Below are 15,415 nucleotides of genomic sequence, written 5' to 3' on the forward strand. Positions count from 1 at the left end.
GTGGATCGATCAAGCTTTGGGCTTGTGTTGCAGCCAGTGGCATGGGGAACATTTCACTGGTAGAGGGAAGAATGAATTCAATTAAATACCAGCAAATTTGGGAAGTAAACATCACACTGTATGTAAAAAAGCTGAAGGTGAAAAGAGGATGGCTTCTACAACAGGATAAAGATCCTAAACACACCTCAAAATCCAGAATGATCTACCTCAAGAGGCACAAGCTGAAGGTTTTACCATGGCCCTCAGAGTCCCCCAACCTAAACATCATCAAAAATCTGTGGACAGACCTCAAAAGAGCAGTGCATGCAAGACAGCCCAAAAATCTCACAGAACTAGAAGCCTTTTGCAAGGAAGAATGGGCAAAAATCCCCCAAACAAGAATTGAAGGACTCTTAGCTGGCTACAAAAAGCATTTACAAGCTGTGATACTTGCCAAAGGGGATGTTACTAAGTACTGACCATGCAGGGTGCCCAAACTTTTGCTTCAGGCCGTTTTTGGTTATTTTGAAACTGTAAAAGATGGAAATAAAAAAGTAATCTTGCTTAAAATATTAAAAGAATGTGTCATCTTTAACTTTATTCCTTTTGGAAATCAGGTCACCTTTTACTCGCTTAGCTATTCACAGTAATTTTGACCAGGGGTACCCTTTGCATGCTACTGTAGATGCACCTTTGGCAGCAATTACGGCCTTGAATCTGTGTGGATAGGTCTCCACCAGCTTCGCACATCTGGACACTGCAGTATTTTCTCCATTCTTCTTTGCAAAACTGCTCAAGCTCTGTCAGATTGCATGGAGATAGTGAGTGTACAACCCTTTTCAAGTCCAGCCACAAAACCTCATTTGGATTGAGGTCTGGGCCCTGACTTGGGCATTATTGTTTTTAAGCCATTCCAAGTGTAACTTTGGCTTTCTGCTTGGGGTCGTTGTCTTGCTGGAAAACAAATCTTCTCCCAGGTCACAGTTCTCTTACAGACTGCTTCAGGATTTCCTGATATTTTGCTGTATTCAGTTTGCTCCCTACCTTCACAAGTCTTCCAGGGCCTGCTGTAGTGAAGCATCCCCATAGCATGATGCAGCCACCACCATGCTTCACAGTAAGGATGGTGTGTTTTTTATGATGTGTGCTTTTTGGCTTATGCCAAATATAGCGCTTAGTCTAATGGCCAAAAAGCTCAGTTTTGGTTTCAGCAACCACCACCCTTTGCTTCCTTCCTTCCAGCCAATTTTGAATCTATTTAATTAGCCCTCGCTGGATCCCATGGGGCCTAACCTTACCAGCCAGCCTACCACGAGAGGCCTTGCTGAAGGTCTTGCTAAAGTCCAAATAGACATCATCGACTGTCCTAAGTTCATTTACCTTTATGGTTAGTTGTTCAACTGACTCCTCCTAATCAGAGACTTTCTATTGAAATATTGGTAGATCCTGTTCCTCAGAATTCCCTCCAATAACTTCCCAAATACTAATGTCAGGCTGACTGGCCCATAGTTCCATGGCTTGTCTTCCTTAAACAACAGAACAACATTAGCCACCTTATAGTCTTCAGGACTTCAATGGCTAACAATGCAGCAAATATTTTTGCAGGGTTTCTACAATTCCCTCTTTAGTCTCTCACAAAGCACATGGTCAGGCCCTGTAGAGTTTTCCACCTTATTGTGTTGTAAGACAGCAAATACTCCCTTCCTGGTAATATGAATGCCCTCCCAAAACCCCTCCACTTGTTTCTCTTATCTCTTGAACAACCATGATTTTCACAGGAATACTGAGGAGGAGTATTTGTTGGAAATTCCATCCATCTCCTGTGGCTCAAGATAACTCTTCCCTAGCCACCCTTTTTTCCCTTAATATAATTGTAGAACCACATGGATTTTCTTTAACCTATGGATCTGACTTAAACTTTTCCATTCAATTATGGTCACTAGAGGCAAAATGCTCCCTGACTGCCACTTCAGTTATTTGCCCAGCCTAGTTCCCTAAGAGGAGGTCCAATACTTCACCCTCCCTAGCAGGTGCCTCGATATGTTGACTCAGAAAACTTTTCGTGCATCTTGGATTACAAATTGAATTTACTGTCCTGTTGTGTGGTTTAAAAATATTTGGGTTATTAATGAAGCCTTTTTTCCTTCTCATTTTAGTTTTCGTATTTAGAAAAACTTTTACTGGTCCATGGAGCCTGGAGTTACATCCGAGTGACAAAGTGCATCCTCTACTGCTTTTACAAAAATGTGGTGCTGTATATAATTGAGGTAAGGAGTATCAACTATGCCTCATATTAGTAATTTCATGTTAAATGGATCATTGAATTGAATAATGATTTGGAAATTGTGGCTAAGATTCAAAAGAAGGGATATAATTGAAGAAGTTGATTTTTTTTCCCTTGTGACATGGGAATAGAAGGAAACATTTATTTAGTAGCCTGATTTGCAATTATCCAGATTGGTTTTTGTGTGTTTTTTACAAAATGCATATTATATAGGTTATTGTCCAGCCCTCTGTGAATCAACCTTCTGTATATTCTAGAATATATTCTTTAGTGAAGACTAAGATTTTATTTGATATTTTGTGGAATTGTTCTTTATCTCTGTATTAACCTTATATTTCCTCTTGGTAAATGTGACATGCCTATACAGCTATTACTGCAAATTTCTGCTTCCTCCTTCCTTGGTTAAGTTGGTTATTCTGCTAAAATCTGTCCAGGTCCCATCTGGTGTTCTCATTTTCTTTTCTAATTGGATTATAACTACACTGAATTATCATCACTATTCCCTGCCATCGACACCACATTCATAAGTGGAGATTATATTATTGTACAGATGGACTGTACATTTCCTTTTGATTGAAATAAATTTCAACATCTGGAAAAGATCACAATAATTTACTTTTTTGTTATGTTTAAAACATGAAGGTCAAAGGATTCATGACGGGGGCTTTGGCTTGTTTATTAGTGACTGAATTCAAACTTTACTTAGTTTGAAGTATTAAGCTAGCATTAAATCATGCATCATTAGCGACTAATAGACCAGCTGTGCATCATTAGGTTGGTGTTCTGATTAAATCTGCAGTCTAGCTGTTGCTGTAGCCATGATATAAACATGCTTCATCTTTTTCACCATCTGCAGCCAGTCCAGTATCTGGACCACACCAAAGTCTAACGGTCATTTGTCCTGTGTGTTATGGACGCTGGAAAGGCGGGTAGTGTGATAGCAGGTCAATTGATAAATTTCTTAGTAGTTAAGTTATATATCTCAGCATTTTTCAGTCAGATACATCAATTAATTCAAAGTAAAACCAAATCCCTAATTGAGTCATAAACCTTTGTGTGCATTGAAGAGAAGTACAAAAGCTGATATCCTTTGGCTCTGGGTACTTGTGATATGAATATGTGGGCCAGTTGGTAACATTTGCAGTTATTGTAATTCTTTACGATGCCAGCGATCAGTGATCAGGGTTTAATTTCCCCCGCTGTCTGTAAAGAGTTTGTACATTTTCCCCGTAATCGCGTGTGACCCCTCAGGTACTCTGATTTCCTCCCACCTTGCAAAGATGTGCAGGTTAGGGTCAGTAAGTTGTGGGTATGCTGTGTCACCACTGGAAATGCGGTGATACTTGTGGTCTGCCCAGCACATCCTCAGCCTGTGTTTATCACTGACACAAATGGTGCCTTTCACTGTGATAAATAAAGCTAATCTTCTTTATATTTACCCAGCCTTTAAAACATCAAGTTAACCACTTTAATAAGAGATTGAAATTAACTGTAATTTTTCTCAACTTTATGTCAAGTCCATAGATCTCTCAAAACTGCTGTGCAAGTTGATAGGGTGTTAAGAAGACATGTGACATGTCAGGGTATTGAGTTCAAGAGACGTAGGGCAATTTCACGTTCTATGATTCCCTGGTTAGACCACACTTGTGTTCAGTATTATGTTCTGTTTGTCTCATTACAGGAAAGATGTGGAAGCTTTGGAGAGGGTGCAGAGGAGATTTACCAAGATGCTGCCTGGATTAGTGAGCATGTCTTATGAGGATAGGTTGATCAAGCTAGGGCTTTTTTCCTTGGATTGAAGAAAGTTGAGGAGTGACTTGATAGAGGCATGTAGGATTGTGAGAGACATAAATACAGTGTATGGTAAGCATCTTTTCCCAGGGTGGCAGTGGCCAGTACCAGTGGAAGGCCATATGGAATGAGTAGAGGAAAATTTAAGAGAGATGTCAGAGGTAGATTTCTAGCATAGAGATTGGTGAGTAACTGGGACATACTTCCATACTGTACTGATAGTAGTGCAATCTCTTGAGTCAGATATAATGTTCTCATTAGGAGTGTCTTTTTGTGGGCCTTCAGAGGCCAATCCAGGACCCACATATTCTGGTGCAGTGTGGGCAAGAGTAAGTGGTTAATGGTTGGGTCTCTTGGTTGTTCAGTCTCTCCTTTAATAGCTCCTGCTTGTTCTCTGCAGCACGGTGGAGATCACTGTCATGTAGCACAACTCCCTCTTGAACAGATTTCCTCCAGTTGTATCTATTGGGTGCAGAGTTTCCCAATTTTTAGATGCAGTGTTGAATTTCTTCAGGCTAATTTTGATGTTATTCTAGAAGCATTTCCTTTGCTCAACAGGGGCTTGCTCGCCTCCCTTCAACTGGGAGTAAAGGATCTGTTTGGGTGGACGTGAGTTTGGCATCTGAATGACGTGACCTATCCATTGGAGCTTGTGTTGCTTTAGCTGTGATGCCCTTCAAGTTGACCTTCTCTGTACACTGGTTTTAGTGGATCTATCCTTCTAGCTGATCCTCTAAATCTTTCGGAAGGCTCTTTGGTGGTGTTGTTCTAGGGCTTTCAGTTGCCTTCTGTAGGTGGTCCAAGATTCAGCTCTATAGAGTAATGTAGGAACTGCCCTATAGACCAAAAGCTTTGTTTGGACCTGTATCTTGTGGTCTTCAAAAACACTTTTCCTTATTCTTGCATAGGCTTCACTGGCACTACTCAGGCAGTGGTTGATCTCTGGGTTGATGTCTGCTTTTGAGGAGAGAATGCTGCCAAGGTGGGGAAAATAGTCTGTATTTTCAGGGATGATATTGTCAACTTTTATGGACGGCTGAATACATGGCTGGTTGGATTGTGGCTGATATAGGACCTGTGCCTTTTTTATTTTCAAAACAAGACCCAAGGTCATATATGCCTTGGCAAAGGAATTCAAGATACATTGGAAGTTTTCTTTATAGTATGTTGCAATGATGTTGAAAAGCCTGTTGTTCATTTTATATACCATTGGGATCACTTGTGGCAGGTCTTGGCCATTGAGGTGAATTTGTCAGCAATAAAGATGGCAAATAAGATTCAGACTGTTTGACTCCTGTTTTGACAGTAAAGGATGACATGTGACAGATACAATAGGGACAAATAAGAGACTCTTTGATAGGCACATGGTTGTAAGAAAAGTGGAAGGCTGTGTGCTGTGTAGGAGTGAGTCATTAAGTTAATCATGGAGTAGGTTTATATAGGTCAGCACTGCATAGAGTGCCAAAGTGCCTGTATTGTGCTGTAATGTTCAATGTTTATGCCATCTGATTGGACTTATCTGAATCTTTGGGCACTTTTGTTTTGCCACCAACAGTAAAATCTGTACAAATTAAGTAAACGTTTCTGGATGAGTGTCAGCATTGAACAGATAGCTCTAATGCAGTAGGGGATTGGGGTGCAGGGTCAGGTAAGGCAATACACTTCAATTATTGGATGCTCCCCACATCACTCTTGTAATCTTCATCCTCCTTGTCCTCCATCTCTTACTCTTCCTCAAGACTGAGGATGACTTGCATCCACTGTGATCCTGAGGTGACGGATTAGACTCGGGAATGTTGTCTACACTGAGATGGTGCATTCCTCCTTGGGGTTCTGTGTAGTCTCGCAGCATGGACTCAGCACTGCCCCAGTGCTGCTTCTCCACTTGAAGTGGGCATGGGTCAAGAATGCACAGGAATCAATGGTGATGTTGCATTTTTTCGTGGAGGCGACTGTCAAATATGAGCATGGCATCCTTCCATAAAATGATTCCTCTCCCTTCTTGCAGCTGCTTATTTTATTTCTTGGACTGAAGTTTGCTTCCACTTCAGTTTTGATGAGTGGAAGATTTTTGCATTAATTCTATGAACACAAGGTGCCACCATTTGGTCTTGACGGTGGGATCTCTGACACCCTGTCTTCCCAGTCTCTGTTTCTGTTCTATTGTTCTCATTGCTCTCTCCCTTCACTGATCCATTTCCCTACATGCCCTTTTCTTAATATCCCTACATACTCTCCCTGGTCTCCTGTTGTGGGTTACTCACCATTCTAGAAATGAGGCTACTGCTCATTTTCCTCTTCCCTCAATCCTACCATGTACTGTATACCAAAAATCTCGCTCTGTCAAATGGTCAGGATTTCTGGAATTTGGCTATAAATTTAAAGCTTGTCACACCTCATTTACACTTTCTCAAACATTAGTTCAATCTGTGGCCTAGATCGGAAATCTGATACCTGATGATTGCACTGACTAAGTTATTATCTTGTTTCTTGCATTCCTGAATACCTTATAATTAATTTGGCATGAACGTACTTGTCTCACTGAATACAGCAGATTGACTTTAGCATGATATGGTAATTTACTAGTCACATTACTGGGCCTGTTTTCCAGAGGTCTGGAGTGCTTATCTTGAAATACGGATGCAAGTGTCAGAATAACAACCAAAAATGCAAAAACTGGAACAAAAAACAGTTGTTGATAATGCTGATCACAAAGCCATCAGATTATTGTGAAAAGCTATATGATATAGTAACAGCCTTGTGCTGAACGCATCTATGCAATCCTAACCTGGCCTGCGTGTGACTCCAGACTCAAAACATTTATGATTGACGTACACCAGTGATCCAAACCACTCAGTTGAACCCACTGCTCCAACAAGGAATAAAACTAAAAGAATCACCAAGGATTAATATAGGCATCATATACATTTACTTGGAGAAGTCCTCCTTACCCATATTTGGGAGCATAACAAGAATTTATGAGTTACCCTCCACGTTATTTCGGCTGTAGCCTGGAATTGTCATGATAGCAGAAACTTTTAGATTTACATGTCATAATGTCACTAACAAACAGCCCCACCAGAGGTAGTGATGCAGTGGGTGCAGTCCCTGAGGGGGGAGTACCTCATCTGTCAGTTAAATTATTTTATTGTATTTATTCCATTCCTTTATGATGAACACCATTTGGAAGTAACGCTGAGAGCAAAATGGACACCAAATATAATTTGGCTGCAATCTTCATTAACCTCAATAAGCCTTCATAGAGGTTGCCTTGACCCGCTGGGATCCTCCAGCATCTTGTGTGTGCTTATGATATGCGGGGTTGGGAAAATCAGCCAGTGTTTAGTTTCGGGTAGCAGGAGCCATTACTTGTCATGCAAAGTGGGAAATTCAAAAACAGACTTTTTATTCAGTTGTAAATTGATTAGGTAATTAGGCAATTAGCAAGTGCGTATAAAAAGAAGCTAGCAGCCATTGTAGGAGCTGACAGGTTCAGAGTGTGGAATTGAGGCTTTGGGTCAAGAGGCTTCAGCGAGAGAAGCAGAGAATACGGTCTGGTTTCTATCATTTTGCTGCCTTTCGTCATGAGAATGGATCCCAGAGCAATGATGTGTTCCTCTTGCATGATAAAACCTAGGGGCAGAATTAGGCCATTCAGCCCATTGAATCAGCACCCCCATTCCATCATGGAAGATTTATTATCCCTCTCAATCCCATTCTCCCCCTTCTCCCCATAACCTTTGATGTCCTGGCTTATCAAGAACCTATCAGTCTCCACTTTAAGTATACCCAATAATTTGGCCTGCACAGCCACCTATGGCCAAAGACTCACCACCCTCTGGCTTAAGAAATTCTTCCTTTGATTCTCACAACTACCTGGACTATAACCATTCCCACCAAGTCACTTGTAAAAACATTGTCCCCTTCTCTCAGTTCCTCTGTCACTACCACAACAGCTCTCAGGATGGGACTTTTCATTTCCAGAACTAATGTGATGCCCTCCTTCTTCTTCAAAGAAAGGGGCTTGCCTTCCTTCACCATTGATGCTGTCCTCATCTATATCTCTTCCATTTTGTGAATGTCTACCCTCACCCCATCCTCCCACCACTCCACCGGGGACAGGGTTCCTCTCATCCTCACCTACCATGCCATTAGCCTCTGCATCCAGCAATTATGTCATCTCAGAGGTTTCAAGGGTTCACTTAATGTCAGAGAAATGGATACAATATACATCCTGAAATGCTTTTTCTTCACAACCATCCATGAAAACAAAGAATGAAAGGCAGTTTAAATGTTAAAACCCCACAGCCCCCCCCCCAGCTTCCCCCCATGCATAAGCAGCAGCAAAGCAATGATCCCCCTCCCCCACCAGCAAAACAAAAGCATCAGCACCCACCACCGAGCTCTCAAGCGTGCAGCAAAGCAACAGCAAAGACACGGACTTGCAGAATCCCAAAGACTACTTGTTCACCAGGTATTCAACATACCACAGGCTCTCTCTCTCTCTCTCTCTCTCTCTCTCTCCCTGCCTCCCTGCCACCAAATTTTCACTTTCCACTAGGATCGCTCTCTATGTGACTCTCTTGTCCACTCACCCCTCACCACTGATCTCCCTTCTGGTACTCATCCTTGCCATCAGAACAAATGCCACAGCTGCCCCTATACCTCCTCCCTCACTGCTAATCAGGGCCCCAAACTGAGGTGACACTTCACCTGTGAGTCTGTTGGGGTCACATACTGTATCCGGTGCTCCCGGTGTGGCCTCCTGAATATCAGTGAGACTTGACGTAGATTGGGAGAGCACTTCACCAAGCAAAAAGAGGATCCCCCAGCAGCCACCCATTACAATTCTACTTCCCGTTCCTATTCCAACATGCCAGCCCATGGCCTCCTCTACCATCACAGTTAAGCCACTCTCAGGTTGGAGGAGCAACATGTGGCACTTCTTTGTCCATTCTCCCAATCTGTCCAAGTCCTTTTGCAGACTCCCTGCTTCCTCAACACTACCTGCCCCTCCACTTATCTTCGTATTATCAGCAAACACAGCCAATTCGGTCATCTGAATCATTGACATATAATGTGGGGGCGAGGGGGGGAAGAGATCCCAACACTGATCCCTGCAAAACACCTTTAATCACCGGCAGCCAACCAGAAATGGAGGTCATGAAGACTTTCAGACTTCCTGAGACTACATATGGAAGAAGTGCATCTGGCTGCAGCTCCTTGCAGACCATTTTTGGGACCAGGAGCTGGATGACCTACATGCGGATCATTCAAGAGAATGAGAGGTTGATAGACGGCTACAGGGAGGCAGTCACATCTAAACTGCAGGAAGCAGTCAACTGGGTGACTGCCCAGAGAGGGAAAGGGAATGGGCAAATGGTCCAGACAGAGGACACCTGTGGCATTGACAGTATATAAGTATACTACTTTTGATACAGTTGGGGGATGGCCTACTAGTGACCAGGTCTCTGGCGCTGAGTCTGACTCTGTGGCTTAGAAGGGGAGGGGTTGAAGAGGGGAGAAGCGATGATAGGGGATTCAGTAGTTAGGGGTACAGACAGGAGATTCTGTGGCTGTGAAAAGGACACCAAGATGGTATGTTGCGTCTCTTCCTGGAGCAGAGACATTTCAGTCTGGATCCACAGCATTCTTGAGGGTAAGCAATCAATAGTCATGGTATATATGGCTACCAAAGACATAGTTTGGAAAAGGGATGAGTTCCCGAAGAGCAAATATAGAGAATTAAGAAGGAAACAGCACCTCAAGGGTAGTAACCTCTGGCTTGCTGCCTGTGCCACGTGCCAGTGAGGGTAAGAATGGGATGATTTGACAGGCGACTGTACGGCTAATGAAATGATGCAGAGGGCAGGGTTTCAGATTTCTGGATCACTGTGATCTCTTCTGGGGAAGGTATGACCTGAACAAAAGGGAGGTGTTACATCTGAACTCGAGGGGGCAATGTCCTTTTGAGGAGATTTGTGAGAGCTGTAGGGGAGAGTTTGGACTATGATGGCAGGAGGGTGGGAACCAGAGAAATAGGTAGGGGATGGAACAGCTAGTATAAAGCTAGGTGTATTGTGTAGAGAGACTGTAAGGAAGGATAGGCAGTGAATAGTCCATAAATGCAGTCAGTTAGAAGGGTTTAATACATGAAGCATCAGGAACAAAAGTGATGAATATAAAACATGTATCAGTATATGGAACTATGACATTGCAGTAATTACAGAATCTTCCTTGGCTGTCACAAGGGCAGACCATAAGACATAGGAGCAGAATTAGGCTGTCGGCCCATTGAATCTGCTCTACCATTTTGTCTGACCTATTTTCCCTCTGTGGCTGAAGAAATGCCTCCTCATCTCCTTTCTAAAAGGATGGCCCTCCAGTCTGAGTCTGCCTCCTTTGGCCTTAGACTCCCATACCACAAGAAACATCCTCTTCACATCCAATTTATTGAGACGTTTCAACATTCAATAGCTTTTAATGAGGTCACCCATCATTTTTCTGAATTCTAGTAGTAGAGGCCCAATGCCATCAAACAGTCCTCATATGACAAGCCTTTCAATCCTGGAATAATTTTCATGAGCCTCCTTTGAACCCTCTCCAATCTCAGCACAACCAAGTGAGGCATCACCAGTGCTTTATAAAGCTTCAACCTTACATCCTTGATTTATATTCTAGTCCTCTCGAAATGAATGCTAACATTGCATTTGCCTTCCTCACCACTGACTCAACCTGCAATGGTTTCTGGATGTTCCAGAATTTAGACATTTCAAACGGGACAGGGAAGGAGGTAAATTTAGATAAGTCTGAACAGATTCTGGAATCTGCAGACTGGCTTTCAATATCTCTGCAACTTGTCCTTGGATTTTTTTTTGCCCAATTTGTCACTCATTGGTTAATTTTAGTCTTTGTGTATGTATAGTTTTTCATAATTTCTTTTGTATTTCTTCATTTTTCTGTAAATGCCTGTAAGAAAATTAATCTCAAGGTAGAATATAGTAACATATAGAGCTTTGACCAGCAGCCAATCCGGACATCAGAAACTTGGAGAGGAGGAGACTTCAATCAGGTCCGCTGTCCGAGGATAAAAGGCAGGAACGGGTCACAGCAGCATAATAGAACTTTGACAGGAGACAATCTGATGCACCATCAATAACTCACTCTGAGACGTAGGGCGAGATATCGGCTTTTATTGACTGAAGAAGGAACCAGCAGTGAGTGACCATCATATTACATCCTGGAGAATGAGGCAGAGGATCAGACCTTGATCGCCTTTATACAGGGGCCTGTGGGAGGAGCCACAGGAGCAGTCAGAAGGGGGCGTGTCCAGACAGGCACATAGTTCACCACATTCACCCCCCCCCCCCTTTGTTTGAAAGAGTCCCCATGTGGCGAAGTTTCTTACAGGTTAAGTCTATCAGGTGGTCGAATCTGTCACTGCGATCTACGTAGCACCGGCTGTGATTGCACAGATGCCGGCAACATTGGTGATTGCACAGGAGACGGAGGTTGTGCTGGTTCCAGCTCATGCATGTGCGAGACACCTGGTATACAAGTGTCATGAGGAGTCCATGTAGGGCCTGGTGAGCGCGGTGTCACCTCGGGTACAGGGTTCATAGTTACTGGAGAGTGTTCAGGGTAGTGGTCTGCTGCACCTGCGGGCGCCAGGTCGCGGATGGAGACCGTGTCCTCCCACCCATCAGGTAAGACCACGTAAGCATACTGGGGATTCGTATGCAGAAGGTGAACACTCTCGACCAGCGGGGAGTATTTATTGCTCCTCACATGTTTCCGGAGCAGCACTGGCCCCGGGGACGTCAGCCAAACTGGTAGGGTGGTCCCAGTGACAGACTTCCTGGGAAAAGAGAATAGGAGTTTGTGAGGGGGGGGTGGGGCCACCATCCGACCACCTGGGCCCTCCAAGGGCTTGTGCTTGGCTCAATGATCCCCTCCCTGAGCAGCCGCTGCACCTCTGACTGAATGAAGGCCCTGTCCCCCGTGCTGTACCTCCTGCTTTTAGTCGCCACCGGTTTACAGTCGGGGTCAGGTTGGCGAACAGCAGCAGGGGAGGGACCTTGAGAGTGGAGAGAGTGTCGGTAGCGCAGCTGTCGTGTTGGATGGGATGTGTGTGTCGCTGTGTGTGTGTGGTCAATAGTGATGAAGTCCCACAGAACTGAGGATTCCGGACAGTGAGTGGTGGGAGGGGCCCGTCGTATACCATAGTCACACTTTCGTGACGGCTCTGGAAGTCCAGCCCCATTAGCACAGGTGCGCACAGATTAGGCATGACCAGTAGCGCAAAGTTCCGATATTCTGTGCCTTGCACCACCAATGTCGCTACACAACCCACCCGGATGTCTGTGGAATGCGACCCAGAAACCAAATGGATCTTCTGACTTACTGGCCGTGTTGCGAGTCCACAGCGTTGCACTGTGTCCGGGTGAATGAAACTCTTAGTGCTGCCCGTGTCAAACAGGTATCTAGTCCTGTGCCCCTCCACCTGGATGTCCATCATGGACCTTGCAAGCTGGTGTGGGGCGCTTTGGTCGAGGGTTACAGTGGCCAGAGTTGAGCCGTCGGGGTACCCGGTAAGCATCGGAGGGTCGGGGGCGGGGCATGCTGACGCCAACAAAGATGGCCGCCCACATCCGGGGTACCCGGTAAGCATCGGAGGGTCGGGGGCGGGGCATGCTGACACCAACAAAGATGGCTGCCCACATCCGGGGTACCCGGTAAGCATCAGAGGGTCGGGGGCGGGGCGTGCTGACACTGACAAAGATGGCCGCACTATCTGGGCATGCAAGATGGCGGCCCCCATGTCTCACCTGCAGCGCTGCACTCCGCTCGCAGTTTAGACTTACAGACCTTGGCGAAATGGCCCCGCTTTCCACAACTGGAGCAGGTCGTTTCTCGCGCTGGGCAGCGTTTTTGAGGGTGCATTTTGAGTCCACAGAAATAACAAAGCACAGGCTTCTGACGGGCCACCGCCGTGGTCGGGTTCGGGGAGCTCATGGAATCGAGACTGGCAGCGGCGATTTCGCTCGCGGGAGCCGGCGGTGGCTGGGTCTGAGGCGTCCATGGAACCGGTGGGGAATCGCACGACTGGACAGCGTCGGCATAGTGCAGCGCAGCTTCCAGAGCGTTGGCCGTCTCGATCGCTGAGCGTAAGGTAAGATCAGAGTGTTCCAGCAGTCGCTGGCGCATGTACACTGACCTCAGTCCCGCCACAAAGGCGTCTCGCACCAGCAGCTCCGCATGTTGTTCTGCTGTGAGCGTCTTGCAGTCACAAGCTCGGATGAGTGTCTGTAGTGCTCGGAGAAACTCGGCGCTCGATTCTCCAGGCCGCTGTCGCCGGGTAGCTAAACGATGTCTTGCGTAGACGATGTTCACCGGCCGCAGGTACTGTCTTTTGAGGGCGTCCAGTGCCCCTTCGTAGGTCGGCAGGTCCCGGATAATGGAATAAACTTCTGGGGTAACCCTCGAGAGGAGAATTCTGTACATAATGGCAGGGTCAGTCGCACGAAGCTCCGCCAAGTATGATTGGAAGCATGCAAGCCAGTGTTCAAAGGCAAGAGCTGCGTCAGGGTCTTGAGGGTCCAAATCCAACCTTTCCGGACGTAAAACGGTTTCCATGTTTTAAAACTTTCAGTCAATAAAATTGATGCACCATCAATAACTCACTCTGAGACGTAAGGCGAGGTATCGGCTTTTATTGACTGAAGAAGGAACCAGCAGTGAGTGACCATCATATTACATCCTGGAGAATGAGGCAGAGGATCAGACCTCGATCGCCTTTATACAGGGGCCTGTGGGAGGAGCCACAGGAGCAGTCAGAAGGGGGCGTGTCCAGACAGGCACATAGTTCACCACACAATCGGCATTTGGGATTGATTAATGTGAGCAAGTTAAAGGAAGGCAGGGGAAGCACAGCTGACGTTGTCTGAGTGAACATAGTCAGAGTGGTAATCTTAAGGTTTTAGCTCTTTAAGGCTTCTGCAAAGAGAGGCTTCACACAGAGAAAGCAAAGGAAAGAAAAGCTTTTTTTTCATTCTCTTCTGTATATCTACTCAGCTAAGGCTGTAGGGATGACAGGCAGGATACTGAAATGCTTCTCATGTGGGATGTGGGAAGGCAGGGAGATCTCCAGTGTCCTTGTCAACTACAATTGCAGCCTCTAACAAACCATGTTAAGGGTTTGGAGCTGGAACTGGATGAACTCTGAATCATTCAAGAGGCTGAATGGGTAATAGGTAGGATTTATAGAGAGGTAATTATACCCAAGGTGCAGGACACAGGAAACTGGGTGACAGGAAGGGGAAAGGGGTTAAGGAGCCAGTTCAGAGTACCCCTGTGGTCCTCCCCCTCAGCAGCAATACTGTCAGGGTGGGGTTGGAGAATTGTTGCAGTGGTCAGGTCTCTGGCACTGAGTCTGCCTCTGTGGCTCAGAAGGGAAGCGGGGAGAAGAGGCACACTGTGGTTATAGGGGATTTGTTAGCTAGGGGAACAGACAGCAGGTTCTGTGGGCAAGAATGAGATTCCTGGTTGATATGTTGCCTCCCAGGTGCCAGGGCTGGGACGCCTCAGATCGAGTCCTCAGCATTCCTAAGTGGGAGGGTGAACAGCCAGAAGTGGTGGTCCATGTAGGTACCAATGACATGGGTAGGATGAGTAATGAGATTCTGCATAGGGAGTTCAGGGAGTTAGGTGTAGGAACTCCAGGGTTGTGATCTCAGGATTGCTGCCTATGCCATGTGCTAGTGAAGCCAGAGCTAAGAAAATTACACTGTTTAATACGTGGCTAAGGAGCTGGTGTAGGAGGGAGATCTCTCTGGGAAAGTGGGACCTGTACAAAAGGGACGGTTTCCACCTGAACTGAAGGCGTACTAATATCCTAGACCCCCAAACAGTAGAAAGGATGTGGCTTATGAAAAGAAAATCTGATTGAATTCACCCTGAAATTTGAGAAGGAGAAGCTGAAGTCAGTTGTATCAGTATTACAGTGGAGTAAAGGGAATTACAGAGGCACAAGAGAGGAATTGGCCAAAATTGATTGGAAGGAAAAACACTGGCAGCAATGGCTGAAATTTCTGGAAGCAATTTGGAAGGCACAGTATATATACATCCAAAAGAGAAAAAAAGTATTCTACAGGCAAGATGACACAACTGTGGCTAACAAGAGTAGTCAAAAGTCAGAGAGGGAATGTAATAGAGCAAAAATTAGTGGGAAGTTAGAGGATTGAAAAGCTTTTTAAAAACCAAAAGAAGGCAACTAAAAAAGTCGGAAGGTAAAGAAGAATACGAAAGTAAGCTGAAAAATAATATTAAGGAGGATACCAAAAGTCTTTGGATACAAAAAGT

General features: G+C 45.2%; 1 protein-coding gene across 2 annotated transcripts in view; it reads left to right on the forward strand.

Annotated features, from left to right (window-relative positions):
• Window positions 1–15,415, forward strand: part of atp8a2 (ATPase phospholipid transporting 8A2) — a 419,615-nt gene that overhangs the window by 307,398 nt on the left and 96,802 nt on the right. For both annotated transcript variants that reach the window (XM_059964171.1, XM_059964170.1), the window contains one exon: window positions 2,136–2,246. In XM_059964171.1, coding sequence (XP_059820154.1) covers window positions 2,136–2,246 — 111 coding nt within the window. The remainder of the gene's footprint in view (window positions 1–2,135; window positions 2,247–15,415) is intronic.

Source organism: Hypanus sabinus, chromosome 3 (genome assembly GCF_030144855.1).
Source record: "Hypanus sabinus isolate sHypSab1 chromosome 3, sHypSab1.hap1, whole genome shotgun sequence".
Lineage (NCBI taxonomy): Eukaryota > Metazoa > Chordata > Chondrichthyes > Myliobatiformes > Dasyatidae > Hypanus > Hypanus sabinus.